The 15804-nt window shown below is 42.4% G+C and overlaps 3 protein-coding genes across 3 annotated transcripts in view; all 3 read left to right on the forward strand.

Annotated features, from left to right (window-relative positions):
* Positions 1-3722, forward strand: part of LOC118381929 (unconventional myosin-X-like) — an 82806-nt gene extending 79084 nt beyond the window's left edge. The window contains 2 exon segments of the mRNA XM_052499327.1: positions 100-291; positions 649-3722. Of these exon segments, the coding sequence (XP_052355287.1) occupies positions 100-291; positions 649-753 (297 nt within the window). The 3' untranslated portion in view covers positions 754-3722.
* A 342-nt stretch (positions 3723-4064) lies between these two features.
* Positions 4065-9710, forward strand: LOC118370279 (pituitary tumor-transforming gene 1 protein-interacting protein-like). Its single transcript, XM_035755232.2, has 7 exons — positions 4065-4357; positions 5199-5251; positions 5637-5745; positions 5818-5920; positions 7559-7624; positions 8073-8119; positions 8278-9710. The coding sequence occupies exons 1-7, from the start codon at positions 4264-4266 to the stop codon at positions 8313-8315; spliced, it is 510 nt and encodes a 169-aa protein (XP_035611125.2). The 5' UTR covers positions 4065-4263; the 3' UTR covers positions 8316-9710.
* A 1096-nt stretch (positions 9711-10806) lies between these two features.
* LOC118370281 (small ubiquitin-related modifier 3) lies at positions 10807-13718 on the forward strand. The gene is made up of 4 exons (XM_035755234.2): positions 10807-10973; positions 11877-12005; positions 12181-12252; positions 12507-13718. Exons 1-4 carry the CDS (start codon positions 10953-10955, stop codon positions 12567-12569), a joined length of 285 nt encoding a protein of 94 aa, XP_035611127.1. The 5' UTR covers positions 10807-10952; the 3' UTR covers positions 12570-13718.
* Positions 13719-15804: the final 2086 nt, after the last annotated feature.

Consider the following 15804-nt stretch of genomic DNA (forward strand, 5'->3'; position numbering starts at 1 on the left):
GTGTGTGTTTTGTGTGTGGACCTTTGTGTTTTACTTCTATCTCATCCTCCCCTCCCTCTCCTCCTCTGTCTGCTTCTCCTCCCTCTCTCTCCCCTGCAGTGTAAGGAAGGAGGTTTTCCCCATGACCTGTGGCTGGGTGTGAGTGCTGACAACCTGTCTGTGTATAAGAGAGGGGAACCCAAACCTCTGCAGACGTTCCAGTATGAGCAGATCACCTTCTTTGGAGCTCCACAACCCTGCACCTACCAGATCACTGTCGACGGCAACGACTTGTTCTTCCACACTCCATTGGTAAACACACACACACACACATATTCTGAAACACACACACACACATATTCTGAAACACACACACACACATATTCTGAAACACACGCACTTACACACATACACACACGCATGTATCAGACAGTCACAACAAAAACAAAAGTACACAATGGAAGAATAAATCAGGAATATACTGCACACTGCACAAACACAAACACTGATGTAATCTAACTCTCTCTCTCTCCTCTCTCCCTCTTTCTCTCTCCCTCTCTCCCTCCCTCCCTCTCGCTCTTTCTCTCTCTCTCTCCCTCTGTCTCAATCCCTCTCCCTCCCTCTCTCTCTCTTTCCCTCTCCTTCTCTCTCTTTCTCTCTCTCTCTCAGGTGATGGAGATTGCTAAGATCATGAAAGCCTACATCAACATGATGGTGAAGAAACGCTGCAGCATCATGTCTGTCTCCAGCGTCGCCAGCGCCTTCGTCAGGTGATCAACCAGCAGCCAATCAGGGCCCTCTATTCAACACCACAGGCCTATCAGAGTGAGGCAGGAAGTGGATACAATCCACGGATTGGTCAGACAGTTGTTTTTTTGGTGGAGTCAGCTGATCTTGGAGAGGGGAAACCACAAAACAGCGGACAGCGAGGGATCTAAAATGGCATCCGATTTCACAAAGCGAAAAGGGGATGGACACTGCAGCTATCTATTCTAGACTTGGGAATTGGGTGGATTGGGTTAAATATCTGTTCGTTAACAATGAGCAATGAAAATGACCCATTTTGGGGAGGACAACTCCAGCACCACCAACCCCCAGTTACCCTGCATGTCACTGTCTTACAGACAGCAGGTCCAGCACATTCTAACTCAACCTTACTTCATCTAAATATCTCTTATTACTCCTTTTATATCAATCTCTAATCTCTCTCTCTCTCCTCTGTCATCCCTCTTTCTGTTCTCTCTGGACCAAACCCATACCAACGACAAGCACAATAGCCCAGTCAAACCATACCACCCGCAAAGCTCCGTCGCCCCCTTCTCCACCCCGATAACACACGCCCCGTCGCAGTCCCAACACACTGCCAACTAGGAGAGATCAAATGAAGCCTGTTACTATTTCTATCTTCCTTCCTCTGTCTCTTACCCTCTCTCCCCCATTTGATGAAACTCTCTTTTTCTCTGTCGGTGTGTCCCATTTCGCCTCTCTTTACAGTTACGTGTTAATTTATTCTCTGTTGCTTGCTTGATTCCTTTCCTCTCTCTTTCTCTCACTCACTCTCTCGTTCATCTGCTGTCGTCCGTGGTGACTGAGATAAAGGACTCACTGTGTTTTGTATTTTCATCTCGGGGTCAAATGGAAAATCAGGTTCCTTCTTCATCAGACTGCACAGTACTTACTTCCTGTGTCAAAGGAAGTGACATGACATATGGTCAAAGGAAGTGACCTCACACAAACCAGGACTGAACCAGGAGAACCAGGACTGGAGGCCCCCCCAGGGCCTTCTCCCCGGGATCATCCTGACTCAGAGGCTCTTTCAAGGGGTAGCTGTTTGGCTCGGTCTGGGGGGGAGGCTCCGTGGGTGTGGAGAGGTCTGGAGGAGAGAATGATGCTAAAGAGTGACAAAAGTCGACTACAAGATCAACCAAGGGAGATTGAGAGAGCTGTCTCCTGTAATATGTCTACTATGAACATCACATATATAACATATTCATGTCCAACCTACACATACACACATACACTAGTCAAACACTTAGCGTTCTTGTATATCGCACCTCATAGGAACCCTACATAGATTTTGGTGGTCACTGTACTGTATGTATATAAATATCATTATAAATGCCATTTGATTAATTTATTGTATGTGTAAACTAAATGCGAAGGAACAGAGATATTCACTGCTGTATGTCTAATATGCCAACGCACCCTTATTCACTAGCAGTGCCATCTGACAAAATCACAGATATATAGAGGGGTTTCACTTCTTGATGTAGAATGGGTAGAGTTCAATCGCGGCGGCCATATTGGTAGGGCGGTTTGGGATGGTTGCCTGCATGCGTTTCTCTGTGCTCTAGTGAAATGTAGCCTCTGTATCATCCGTCTGGCTCACGTTTCCATATCGGTGGGTACTTTTTTAAAAACACGAGGAACCTAGTCTTGTCTTCTCTACCCATTCTGCTTCTAAGCTATGTTCTCCAGTTCATGAGTGAATAGAACCTGTTTTAAGTCATGTGACTCGTGTACTGTGCGTTCCCAGTGTCTCCCCTCCTGCAGTGCTGTGTTTGGAATGCTAACGTGAGCGTGTGTATTTGTGTCATAATGCAAGTGACTGACTAACTACCCCACTGGGGGAAAGAAGGGAACCATATGAAGAAAAGAAAGAAAGTGTGTTGTTGACAAATAACAGTATTATGTATCTGGGTAACCTTTATAAGAGAATGGTGTTGTGATTGTGATTTTAAATGGGGAAGAGTTTGGGAATGGAGGAAGGGAGGGAGAGGGTGGAGGATGGGGGAATTATTTGTTAGAATTATTGCAGAGGGAGGGAGGGGATGTTGTTACAGTATGGAATTCTGTTAAAGAAGAGAAGTTCACACATTGAGGAGGTCTGCATCTTGGAAATAGGAATAGTTAGAATATGAGAATTCTGGGAACATGGGAATTGTGTTTGTTTCTGACTGTGTGTCGTCACTGCTTGTGGGCCTAAGCCCACTGGAGAACCAGTCTATAGAATCAGAATTACTGGAAAGGACATTCCAACTCAGAACAACATTACATCCTGTGTTCCACTGGACCATTTGGAATGACTGAAAAATCCTGTTTTTGCGGGCCAGTGTAGCCTACATGAATACATGTTTTTGGCAGACAGGTTGGGATGTCAATTATCATCAAATCCAGTCAAATTCGGGAACTGTGTCTTATCTAGGTATTCTCTTTCTATGGCCCTGCCTCTCACACTGCTAGTACACAGAGTAAGACAAAGTTGCCTCTTGACACTGATCTAAGGCAGTGGAAGCTGCTGAGGGGAAGAAGGCTCATAATAATGGCTGGAACTGAGCAAAAGGAATAGCATTAAACACATGGAAACCATGTGTTTGATGTATTTGATACCATTCCATTGATTTTGCTCCATTACCACATGCCCGTCCTCCCCAATTAAGGTGCCACCAACCTCCTGTGATCTAAGGTCAGTTTTGCATTTCACACCCAAATGGTAAGGGTAAGCTGATCCTAGATCTGTGTCTATGAGCAACCTCTATACCGGGGTCCTTTTCCAGCCGCAGGCGGCCAGAGCAGGCCTTGACTGTAATCTGTCATGGTTCATATGAAGTATTATCATTATATATTATAACATTGTGATTGTTTTGAGAGAAAATCGAGAAAGAGATAGAAAATAGTTGTTGTTCTTTTTTTATTTGTAACTGGCTTTACAAACTTATGCTTTAATAAATTATCGGAAATTGTCCAGTCTTCTCTTCTATACACGCACGCACGCGCACACTGCTGTTATATTTCCGCTTAGGTGACCACATAATGGACCATATTTAAAATACACAAATGCGGGACAACGGAATGTTTTTGCGGGCCAGTGTAGCCTACATGAATATATGTTTCTGGCAGACAGTTCGAAATGTCAGTTATCATCAAATGAATAGGAAGTATGACTGAAATACGCAACAAATCTAACTTTGTTGGTAAATGAGTGGTGTTTTAATTTGTTGGTAAAATACGGGACATCAGACAAACGGACAACATTGGGGACTGTCCAGCAATCTGGGACACGTGATCGCCCTAATTCCACCTGTCATTGGTTGGGCGCGCTCAAGGAGGAAGGAGGACAGACCTTTTTGCCTCAACAGCACTTCAAGGGTTTCTTTTCTTCAAACGGGTTGCCTCAATTTCTCCCTGTTGTTACTGAAATAAGACAACTTTTTCAACTCAAGAGTAGCGCCATACACGACGGGATATTTTACTGTCAGAGTTTGGATTTTAAAGTTTCAATAAATGATGGATTTAAGGAGTTTGGTAGGCCTACCTGCTGTTCTGCTACTCCTCGGTGTAGGTGCTGTGTTCGCGCAAACTGCCGCACCTAAGATAGGTGAGTCAGTGACACTTCTTTTGTTGTTTTTCTTAACCATCGATTTATTGTCGCTTCTAGATTATTTTGATGTATATGACAACATATTATAGTTGATTATGTTTGCTCTAGTTAGTCTATGACATTAATCACCGAAAATACAGTTGGTAGTGAAGTACCCTCAAACCAGAATTTCCCCGATTTCACATTGTAGCATATTTCACAGTGACTTTGCCTTTAGGTAAAACACAAAATGACAATGCTTGTTTTCAGTTCCTTTTATAATGATGTAATTTAGACTTCCATCAACCTTAACATGTAGATTATTATATTCAGATAATGGCTCATTAATTTCAAGTGGCTTGGTACTTTGGTAACATATTTGGCCTATTCACTGTTAGGGAGTTGGCTCTCGCTTTCTGCTAAATGCTTTTGTAACTGAAACCTTTTAGCATGAACGTTGGAGTGTTTTCAGTTCCTTCTCAGACACATTTCAGTAGCTGTAATCGTGACTGGCTGGCCCATTTAACTGTTAAGTGTTTGGGTGAAACCAGTTAATGTGTCCAAAGAGACACCTGTTCCCTGTCTTGGAAGAATCCTTCAGCCTTTTAGCCCCATAGAAACCAGACTACCAGGCTTCCACTTCTTATCTGGAGCCATAGAACTAACAGACTGTACACAAACAATTCTGTGGAGTCATACAGTCAAACAACAAATGGAAATATCTACAGTAGGCTGGGTCTTGCTGTAGGTGAGAAGGCTTTATTACTGCCTCTAACTGCAGTTGTTTAGTGTGTTATGAACTACTGATCTAATGTTTTTTCCCCTCAATCAACCTGTTTTCTCTCCCTCCCTCTCTCAGTGTGTGAGACTAAGAATGGAACAAGCTGTGAGGAATGTCTAAAGATTGTGACGGTGAGTCTGGGATCAGTCTGGCACGTGAGTCAGGCACACTTTGGGTTTCCTGGCCCTGATTCCATCACTATACCTCCTGCTCATTGGTCTAACAGGGTCACATGTGTTCTGGTCCAGTTTACTTCGCTATACCTCTTGCTCATGGGAATAACAGGGTCACAAATGTTTTCTGTTGCACATGAATCAGCATATCAGCTCCACCCTCCACACCTGTCAGACAGGTTGGGGGACAAACTGAATACACACCTCTCTGCCCTCATTTTTCTCTCTGCATCCCTCCATCCTTGGCATTGTGAACTCTATCCCTGCCAATCCTGAAACCCCTACTCATTCATAGTCCACATATATTTGCGTTAAGTTTGACCTGTGTGTGTTTGTGTCACAGTGCCTGTGGTGTCAGAAAACTAAGATGTGTATCACGTACCCAGTCAAAACCATCCTCCCCCCGCACGCCCTCTGCCCCCTCAACGATGCACGCTGGGGACGCTGCTGGGGTAAGAAAACACACACACACACACACACACACTTCTGCTGGAGTAGGAACTAATGTTGATTGTGTGTGTCAGTGAACTTCCAGTCATTGATCATCGCCATGGCGGTGGTGGGTGGAGTCATTATCATCGCCTTCCTGGTCTGCCTCTTCTGCTGCTGCAAGTGTGAACACATCGGGTATAGTGCTTATAACACACACACTCACACGTCGTTGATTTGGGTCGTCTGTTTCCAAAACACATCTCGGTTTGGGATGATATATATTTTTTATTTTTATCATTGACTTGCTTGAGTGTATTTATATCCAGGTTCAGCTAAATCTACTGGCACCCATGCACTTTTCTTAGATAAGTCGCTATTTCTTATTTGTTTATTCAGATCCCCATTAGCTTTTGCCAAAGCAGAAGCGTTTCTTCCTGAGGTCCACAAAACATGACAAGTAACGAAACAGTGATAGACAAAAACAGTAACATATTTAAAATAGAAAGACATACAAACAATACAACAACAAAATAATAAACAATACAACTAAAACATGATGTATGTATGTATGTGTGTCCCCTTCTAAAATAAGTAACAAATAAAAACATCTGGTCTTCGCACCTTATTAGATTTTCAACATTGCAGAACCAATTGTATTTTTGTAAACTTAAGTTGACAATTTTAATTTAGAAAATGAAGGCAAATGGCATGGACTAAATGACTGGCACTCCGGAGCTAATACTTGGTTGCACAGCCTTTGTCCAAGGTAACTGCAGACAAACACGTCTGGTAGCCATCAATGATGTAACCCACTGTTCAGAAGCTCTAAATCTTCTATGTTTGAGGGTTACCCCCCCTCAACTGATGTTTTCAGATCTCTCCGTAGGTTTTGGATGTGATTCAAATCTGGACTCTTGGCTGGCTACTCCGGAACATTCCAGCATCTCTTCTTGAACCATTCCTGGGTGTTTTTTCATGTTTGGGGTTGTTGTCCTGCTGGAAGATACACAACATTCCATGGAGACCCAGTTTTTGGACACTGGGTTGAACAAAACACCTGATAATCTGCTGATTTCATGATGCCTCGCACACGTTCAAGGCCACCGGGACCAGAGGCAGCAGAGCAACCCCACAGCATTATCAAATCTCCCACATGTCAGACAAGAGTCCAGAACTGAATCACATCCAAAACCTATGGCGAGATCAGTAGTTGGAGGGAACCCCTCAAACATTTAAGTATTAGAACAATTTGCTGCTGAAAAGTGGGCCAAATGCCAGTAGAAAGTTACAGCAAACTCATTGATTGCTTCAAGAAGCGTTTGTCTGCAGTTATCTTGGCCAAAGGCTGTCCAACCATGTACTAGCTCCAGGGAGCCAATTTAGGAGCTGCCATTTGTCTTTATTTTCTTAATAAAAATTCTCAACTTAGGTGTGCAAAAATTAAATTGTCTCTGCAATGTCGAAAATCCAATATCAATGTTTTTTAAAATTTATATTTATTTGAAATGAATTAGGGAATAATTTAGTGCAGGGGTGCCTATATATTTGGCCTCAACTCTGTGTAGCTTGTGTTTGCTTTGCCGTGGTCAACTAAAGTGTGTAATTCTTCACACACACACATACACGCACTGACCTACCCCATGGAATGACCTCCAGGCACATGTATAAGTACTTATCCGCCGTAATGTGTGTGTGTGTGTGTGTGTGTGTGTGTGTGTGTGTGTGTGTGTGTGTGTGTGTGTGTGTGTGTGTGTGTGTGTGTGTGTGTGTGTGTGTGTGTGTGTGTGTGTGTGTGTGTGTGTGTGTGTGTGTGTGTGTGTGTGTGTGTGTCAGGTCTACGAGGTTCGATGCCAAGATGGAGAGACGGACCAATAAGATGAAGGGAAAACAGGAAGAGAGGTAAGATTTCATCATGTCACACGAACATCTGCGTATTGTCTATTTATGTGAAGAAATGTACAATTAAAGAAAGTGTTTTGTTATTCTAAGTGTCAGTATTTACATGTGTGTGTGTTCAGCTGGCCTACAACAAATTCCTCAGGGAGATATGGTAAACGTTACCCAGCCAGGCCCTGTGTGTGCTGTATTTGACCTTAGTGTGTCTCTGACAATGTGACTGCGATCAGAACAATGCCCCAAGTTTCTTTTGTTAGTTTCATATCAGTTACAGCCAGAGTGACACAAAAGCATTACTGGAACAAACCTTTACATACGTCACAGCTAAGCTAACCGCCCAAACCGGTTTGTGCTCTACTCATGACTTTTTACCTACCTGGCTGAAAGGTTGTGCAGTCCTCTTAAAATACGAAGTGTGTGTCTAACCAGCTGGTTGTCTTTGTGTTAACAGAAAGGCAGAGATGAAGATGAGGCATGAGGAAATCAGAACGAAATATGGTACGACTTGAGATACACGCACACAAACACACACGCCACTCCTGTCATGTTTCCCCATTCCTGTCTGTGGAAAAGCACCATCACTACTCTGATGGAATTTTAAATGAAAGATGATCTCTAACTCCTGCTATCTCGTTCTCCCGCTCTCTTTCTTCCAGGTCTCAGTGGGTCCAACCCGTACTCCAAATTCTCCTGAGCTGATATTTGGACACTGTACTATCAACTGCCTTCCTTCTCTTTACTTCTGACCTTTCAACCCCCCAGACTGTTAACCTTATTGTCTGTTCTATGCTCAGCCTACCCCCCCCAAACCATTAATCATAAAAGTCTTAGAGGTGTTTTTAAAGGATTTGTATAATTTCAGACCGTAGTTTTGAAAGTAGCGCTCACAAGTCAAAACGAGTCACCAAAAATTGTGCTTAGTTTTCAATTATTTCGTATGTTATGTCCTGCAAAAAATATATATATTTCCTGCAATTCGTAAGATGTAACGAATTCCAATTTGTACAATATGTTACGATTTTGTAAGTTCTTAAAATCCCGTTCAATATCTTTAACCGTTTTGAGGGGAATACATGAAACTGGCCTTGGATCAAAAGTTTTGGGACAGCCTGATATACAACATTATCTTCCCATGTAACACAGGTCATTAAACATTGTGTTGAATGTAATGAACAAAGTCTTCTCCGAATACTTAGCTAGAACAAGTTCTGCGCTGCTTGGTGAGTGGTGCAGTGCAGAACATGTCTTGCAGTGCACAGGTGTAGTAGCCTTAAATGTACCTTATATACCTTCTGTGACTACTACTGTATTATAAACTCATAATGATGATGGTACTTGAGGGTTACTACTTGGTTGTAGGAGATCTTGCCTATGCTCTACTTAAATGAGAAGATGCACTCCAGGAAAGTTGACCTTATCTATGTTGACCTTTTTCTATGTATATTTATCTGATGGTGAACTATCAGAAATGTGTCCAGTGCACGCACACCTGTACTCCATCAAACAATAAACTTGTATAGATGTATTGTTTTTCTAATTTTAACCAGAATTGTACTTAATGAAGCACTATGCAGAAATCCCTCCAGGCATTTCCTGCTTGCTAAAATATTAATAGTTCACCTTATTTCAGTTTGCGACAAAACAAGCAAGAGAGTCATTGTACCATCTAAACAGCTGTGAAATATATTTTCCATACGGTAAGCATAGATCTGCTTCTTAAACTTGCTTTCAAAGAGTCACAGATCTATAAATCACATTTCTATGTGAATTTGGTCAGGTTGCCCAAAAAGTTACATATTGCAGCTTTAAATAGGAGGCTATTCAGAAGAGTTGCATGCTCAGAATTGCAGATAGAAATGTACCCTACCATATAGAATGTACACACCTTGTAAAATGACGAATGTCAAATCTAAGTAATATTTTTCTACCGGTGACAGCTTTCTCATTACAGACACCAGCTACTTCAGTTAGAATATTGTCAGGACAAATTAATCAACATTTTATTAATGTCTAGTTGTGTAATAAACTACCATTTGTCTGTTGATTGAACAAATCTATTTTTACTCAAATAAAACTTTCCACTATGTAAGACTTGTCTCTTTGGATCTTATCAACTCCGAGCTCCTACAATAACCTCTACCTCATAGTGAGAAACCTACAACAACCATATCAGACCAGTGATCGTAACCTCAACAATAGTAGAGATGTGAATAAACAGGAATTCCTGCAGTTCTGACTCAAACCTTAATTCTTCATCTCAATATACTATTTTTTATCAAGGATACGTATACTCTTTATTCAAGCATTTTCTATGACCAGAGCCACAGAGAATATTTTTCTGGAATGTAAACCCAGGCCTCGATCCCTACCCAGTCCAATCCTTCCCTTTCTCCCTTAAGAGAGAAATTACATGTTGAGTTGGAGCGCCCCCGACTGGTCATCAAAAGCCATAACCCCCCACTCTGTTTGCTTCTGTAATGAATACACCCAATTTCTCTATCCATTGTGATGAAGATGGAAGATTTGGCTTGATATAATTTGTATTTTACAACATTATTCTGGTACTCCCTGTACATAGCCATGTTAAAAAATGGTCAGAGACTCCAGTCACCCAAGTCATGTTTTCTCTGATACTGCACGGCAAGCTGTACCGGAACGCCAAGTGTAGGACCAAAAGTAACAGCTTCTACCTCCAAGCCGCAAGACTGCTGAACAATTAATCAAATGGCCACCGGACTATTTACATTGACACTCCCTCCCTCCATTTGTTTTTACCCTGCTGCTACTCGCTGTTTATTATCTATGCATAGTCCCTTCACCCCTACCAACATGTACAAATTACCTCGACTAACCTGTACCCCCGCACGTTGAGTCGGTACCGCCCTGTATATAGCCCAGTTATTGTTCTTTTTTTGTGTTACTTTTAATTTACTTTAGTTTATTAGGTAAATCTTTTCTTAACTCTTCTTGAACTGCACTGTTGGTTAAGGACTTGTAAGTATGGTAGTCTACACCTGTTGTTTACGAAGCATGTGACAAATACAATTTGATCTGTGTGTATTTATTTGAGATTAGCCAAGGGCCACACTCGGCCCTTCCTTTGGCGGGTTCTTAATGTCGCGTGGCCGAGTATTTGGCTGAATTACGCATCCCCGTCCCCGAGAGTATGTCACGTGTTTTCACGAAAGCCAATCAGTGTCTGCGGAACGAGAGACCAAAGCGCGTTCACGTGTTTGCGGAGGAGAATAGCATATAGCTTAAAGAGGTGCAAACGAAAACACAGCCAAAATTGCATTTTAACCAGCAAATCCTTTAAAGAAAACCCATCAAAATGTCAGAGGAGAAACCAAAGGTAAGGCTAGCCGTCTATCAGCATGTGGTGGGTATGTAAGGTGATTAGAACAGTCTAATGTCAAATAGCGCCTGAAATATGCAATAAAAAATGGCCCGGTTTGCACGTTTGTCTGAATCGGCGCACTGTTTGTTTCGTAGTTAAATGAATGGAGTGCTACCTCCGGATACGATATTTAAGTTTGAGATATAAAAACTATTAGAGATGTTATACGAAATATTTCGACCAGATAATAGAATTGTTGTAACAACTAACACTTACATTTCGAAGTTGAATACACCGATACCGTTTGCGGGTTTTTCTTTGTGGAAGCCATACCACGCTAGCAGCTAGCTAGCTAAACGCCGCAAGGCAAGCGGCACAAAATGTGACACCATTTGGAAGCCGTATTCGAGTGATTTAGATGCATTCGTCGGCATCCACTTATTGAAATGGCTAAATAACCTAGTTATTGCACTGTTTATCTTTTAGGCCAGTAAACACGCATGGCGTTGGCCAGGCACCGGTAAGACCAGGTAAAGCTAGCTAGATCATAAGTGGTCTGTACGAAATGGTTCCTAACCACTGATTGATAGTGTTTGGATATAATTTGTTTTCGATTTGAGGCACTAGGACAAGCTGAACGTGGATTTTGCTGTGGATAACGCCTGGGTCTAGTAGCTGGCTGCCTCAGTCACAGCCTACAGGTTCCGCGCATTCCCCAGACCCAGTACCACCCACAAGCAACCCTAATTCACTGGGCAAGAACACTACCTACCCCATGTCCAGATCTTACCAGAGACGTATGAGGAGGCCTAACAGTGGTTGTACAACTCATCAATTGTTTGGCTCTCCAAGACCGAAGCATTGAGGACTGAAAAAATACATTGTTAATCTTTTAATTGCTGTTTGGTTGTGTTTCAGGAGGGCGTGAAGACCGAGAACGACCACATTAACTTAAAGGTAGCCGGTCAGGACGGCTCTGTGGTTCAGTTCAAAATCAAGAGGCACACTCCGCTCAGCAAACTGATGAAGGCCTACTGCGAACGTCAGGTCAGCACAGTCGCCAATCAGACACCTTGCCCTCCTACCTGCTGCTTCAATGGCGAAGACTGGAGCAGGGGCACACTGAACATTGCTCATAGAAATATTGTCAGAGCGACCTGATTCCTAATACTATAGGAATATCTGTCCCATGTATTTCTAATGTGTCCTCTCTCTCCTGCAGGGGCTCTCGATAAGGCAGATCAGGTTCAGGTTTGACGGACAGCCAATCAACGAGACGGACACACCTTCACAGGTACACTGCACAGACAACTGGCAGCTCTCTAAACACCCTCTACTCACACTATTCTCTTATCTCATTCTTAATCACTCTAAAGCACAGCTTCTCTGACGCCATTATCTTGTCTCAACTAAAGCACACCTGCTCTCAATTAACTTGATTACTTTCTCACGGAACTTCCCACTCACAGAATCTCCCCCCTCATGGAATCACTCTTTACTAGATCCCTCTCTCCTTCCATCTCACACATGTTCATTTTCTCTCTTTAGCTGGAGATGGAGGATGAAGACACCATAGATGTTTTCCAACAGCAGACAGGCGGCCTCTGCTAATCCCCTCCCGTTACAGTGATTGACATATCCAAACCACGCCCACTGCTCCTCTTCAGCTTCTGTGTTCCATTGTTGTTTTTTAAATTTGTCTGTCTCGGTTTTGTCCTGGGGGGAGTGGGATGAACTTGTCCCCTAAACACTGATTTAAGGTCAGTTATTAGTTTACCCCATATTGGATGAGGTTAAGTTTAGGACGCAATGAGCTGATCCTAGATCTGTGGTAAGGGGCAACTTCTACTTTGAGGCTTCCCCATCGTCTGTTTCCTTGTTCTTATTTTAAAAGATGTCTGGCGCAGTTTTGGGTGGGGGTGCTCCCCTCAAATGTCTGTCTTGGTCAACATTGATCTCTTCAACAGTCTTGGACAGCTTCTGGGTCTTTCCAATGCTAAGAATCATGGGTTTTGATCTAGAAACAACTCCCTACACCTAAGCCACTTGTGTAGTGTTTTGTATTTATCCAACACCTCAAATCTACAAAAGGTCTAGGGGTTAGGGGTGGCTTCTGGACCCTCCCAATGGTTTGACATGGGGGGCGCCCAAGTTTTTTTCGAGGGTGAAAACCAAGGGTACATCTCAAGTCTTGTGTTGCCTCCTTCATTTGGCACCGATGTGAACATTCAGGCTAAGGTGGATGCTGACCATGGAATAAGCTTTCACCTGTCCAGTTCTTTAGTGTCCGTTTTACAAGAATGAAGGAGAGGAGACCCATTGTCACAAGGAAGCTACTTGTACTGTTGAGATGCACCCCTAGTTTTTTAGAGGGCAGTCAAAAGGGAATATTCCCTGATTCCATATGGGATTTTTTTTCTTCATTTTTTTTTCAGTGGTCAGTTCTTATAGCAACCCTGTCAGTGACTCTGCTTTTGGTTTTTGGGTGGGGGTTTAAGTGGGAAGGAGAAGTCAACCTTAAACTCTGATATAGGGTCAGATAATTTGCATCCCCGTAATGGTTAATGTTTTGGGGGTTCTGGTTTTCTGATCCTAGATCTGTGGTTAGGGGCTACGTCTACTGGGAGCATAGGGGGGAGGGGCAGTTAAGTTCTTTACCCACATATTTTGTCATATGGTATTAGTTTGGTTTCTCTACTGATTTGTACATTGTTTGGCGTCTTTTACTACTGTAAACAATAAATATAGTTTGGTACTCAGGCTCCCTGTCCCGCTCCTCCTTTAAATGTGTGTCAGATAGAAACGGGCTTATTCAGTAGACTACCAATTACACATGCGAATCATGAATTGTATCTTCAATGTATTGTCTATAGTCGTGTATGTTCTACCTATTGTGTATATGTTAGACCCTATCCAGCAGTATTTCACAGTATGGTCACAAATGTTTTCTTGGCTGCATAAAGCGACCGGCAGGGGGTGCTACTGTTTATTGTAAATCTCCTCTGCCGAAATCCACTACACTCCCTTGAATAAGCTGCTATGTTCTCGAAGGACTAAATGAACACATTTAAAAACGATATACATTCAAATTCATTTTTACCACTTTGAACTTGTATTTTGGGATTCCTCTGTAAACGTCATCCTTGCGGAGGAGAATAATTCAATCTATTTGTGTTTGTTTCTTCTCGATAACCTTTGACCTTTTTCAAAAGGAGAGGACCGAGGAGTTAGCAAAACCAATTAAATTACACCTGTGCCTGCGGTCAGCCATCTGTCAAGATGTTAGATCACTCTGTGATTGGCTGATGCAGTCAGATTAAGCACAGTCGATTGATAGCCTGATGGGTTAGAGATACAAGAAGGGTGAAAGTTATATCATGATCCTGTCAGATCCTGTAGCCTTTAATATAAATGGCTAGGAGAAACACACTAGACTAGTCTCTATAGGACACAGTCCTCCTGCCCAGTGATCCACCAAAGCACACAAACCTGTTCTTGAAGAGAAGGCAAAACGGCAGTTAAAGGTATAGAACAGAGTGAATACCCCTCTTTTCTCTCCCTGATCTGTATCAGAATAGCTATTTGAAGCCTGGGCATAGCTGAAATACACACGTACATGCACATTAGTCCACCCTCCCGGGTCTGCACCTGGGAGTTGTACCTAATTCCCCTCTACAATTCTTATTACATTTTCTCAATGAAATATTAGCAAATCTGTTATGAAAGCATGTGTCTTGTTTAATTAAACTCACCAAAAGAACACAATGCACAGTCATCCACTCAGCTACTACAATAATAAAGGTCCTAATAACAGGGATCTTGGTTAATATGGTAATAGCTTAGCTGGTATCAAGCACTCTATTGGTGGAGCAGAGATCACCGGTGGTATGCATGTTTTCAAATGTATTTATTTTTCTTTAAAAATGACTTATTTGACTCTTTATGGTGTTTATCTAAGACACAGCTGGCTTCCGTTCTACTCTGTGAAATGATTGACAGACTGGTTAGTGATTTGCATAGGCCTGGAAAATAAGAGAAGGGGCTGGACCAGACAGAACTAACTCATTAGGAGCCTGCCTGTCTGCCTAGGGTGAAATCAGATGATGTAGAGTAGTTTAGATCCAGGCTTCACTTTGTCATCTGGACTCTGTTGGAAGATTATGTTTTCTACAGATCCTCTCTAAGGACCATCTCTAGACACACCTCACACTTTCTACAGACACTCTCTCAGGACAATCTCTAGACACACCTCACACACAAACGTACATGCTACCCCACACATACTCACACACACACACACACGTGTTGGAGATGAGCATCAATTGGTGTTCGGATCAGTCACAGTGCTTGCGATTGGCTGGAGCAAGCTGTTATGTCATCTCTGATGCTGCTGTTGCCTCTGCTGCTGTTCCTCAGGTTAAGGGTCATCAACTCAGCTGCAGAGACATAGAGACCATGCAGAGGTACATTCTATTCTATTAAATGCGCTATGAAAATATCTGCGTGGGTGTTGTTTTTCCGTACATTTTAAAAACAAGAAAATGGTGGTGTCTGCTTCCCTTAATATAAGAAATGTGATACTTATGTATATTTTAGCAGTTACATTTAGAACCAAATACTTTTACTCGAGTATTATTTTACTGGGTGACTTACTTTTACTTGAGTCACTTTCTATGAATGTATCTATACTTTTACTGAAGTACAACAACTGAGTCATTTTCCCACCACTGTGAGTTTGTGTGTTTGTGTATGTGTGTGTAAGACAAATAGCAGTCGTGTGTGAGAGTGTTTGGCATGTTTAACTTGATTTTCCAAAACTGAGATGCAAATCACTCATGCACAGATA

The sequence above is a fragment of the Oncorhynchus keta genome, chromosome 37, assembly GCF_023373465.1.
Source record: "Oncorhynchus keta strain PuntledgeMale-10-30-2019 chromosome 37, Oket_V2, whole genome shotgun sequence".
NCBI lineage: Eukaryota > Metazoa > Chordata > Actinopteri > Salmoniformes > Salmonidae > Oncorhynchus > Oncorhynchus keta.

Excerpts from the sequence above, each read along its gene's own strand:
- LOC118370279 (XM_035755232.2), top strand. The coding sequence starts at position 4,264 with ATGATGGATTTAAGGAGTTTGGTAGGCCTACCTGCTGTTCTGCTACTC. Across the intron at positions 7,625-8,072 it reads AAGGGAAAACAGGAAGAGAG|AAAGGCAGAGATGAAGATGA; the intron begins GTAAGATTTCAT and ends TTGTGTTAACAG. Across the intron at positions 8,120-8,277 it reads GGAAATCAGAACGAAATATG|GTCTCAGTGGGTCCAACCCG; the intron begins GTACGACTTGAG and ends TCTTTCTTCCAG.
- LOC118370281 (XM_035755234.2), top strand. The coding sequence starts at position 10,953 with ATGTCAGAGGAGAAACCAAAG. Across the intron at positions 10,974-11,876 it reads TGTCAGAGGAGAAACCAAAG|GAGGGCGTGAAGACCGAGAA; the intron begins GTAAGGCTAGCC and ends GTTGTGTTTCAG. Across the intron at positions 12,006-12,180 it reads AGGCCTACTGCGAACGTCAG|GGGCTCTCGATAAGGCAGAT; the intron begins GTCAGCACAGTC and ends TCTCTCCTGCAG.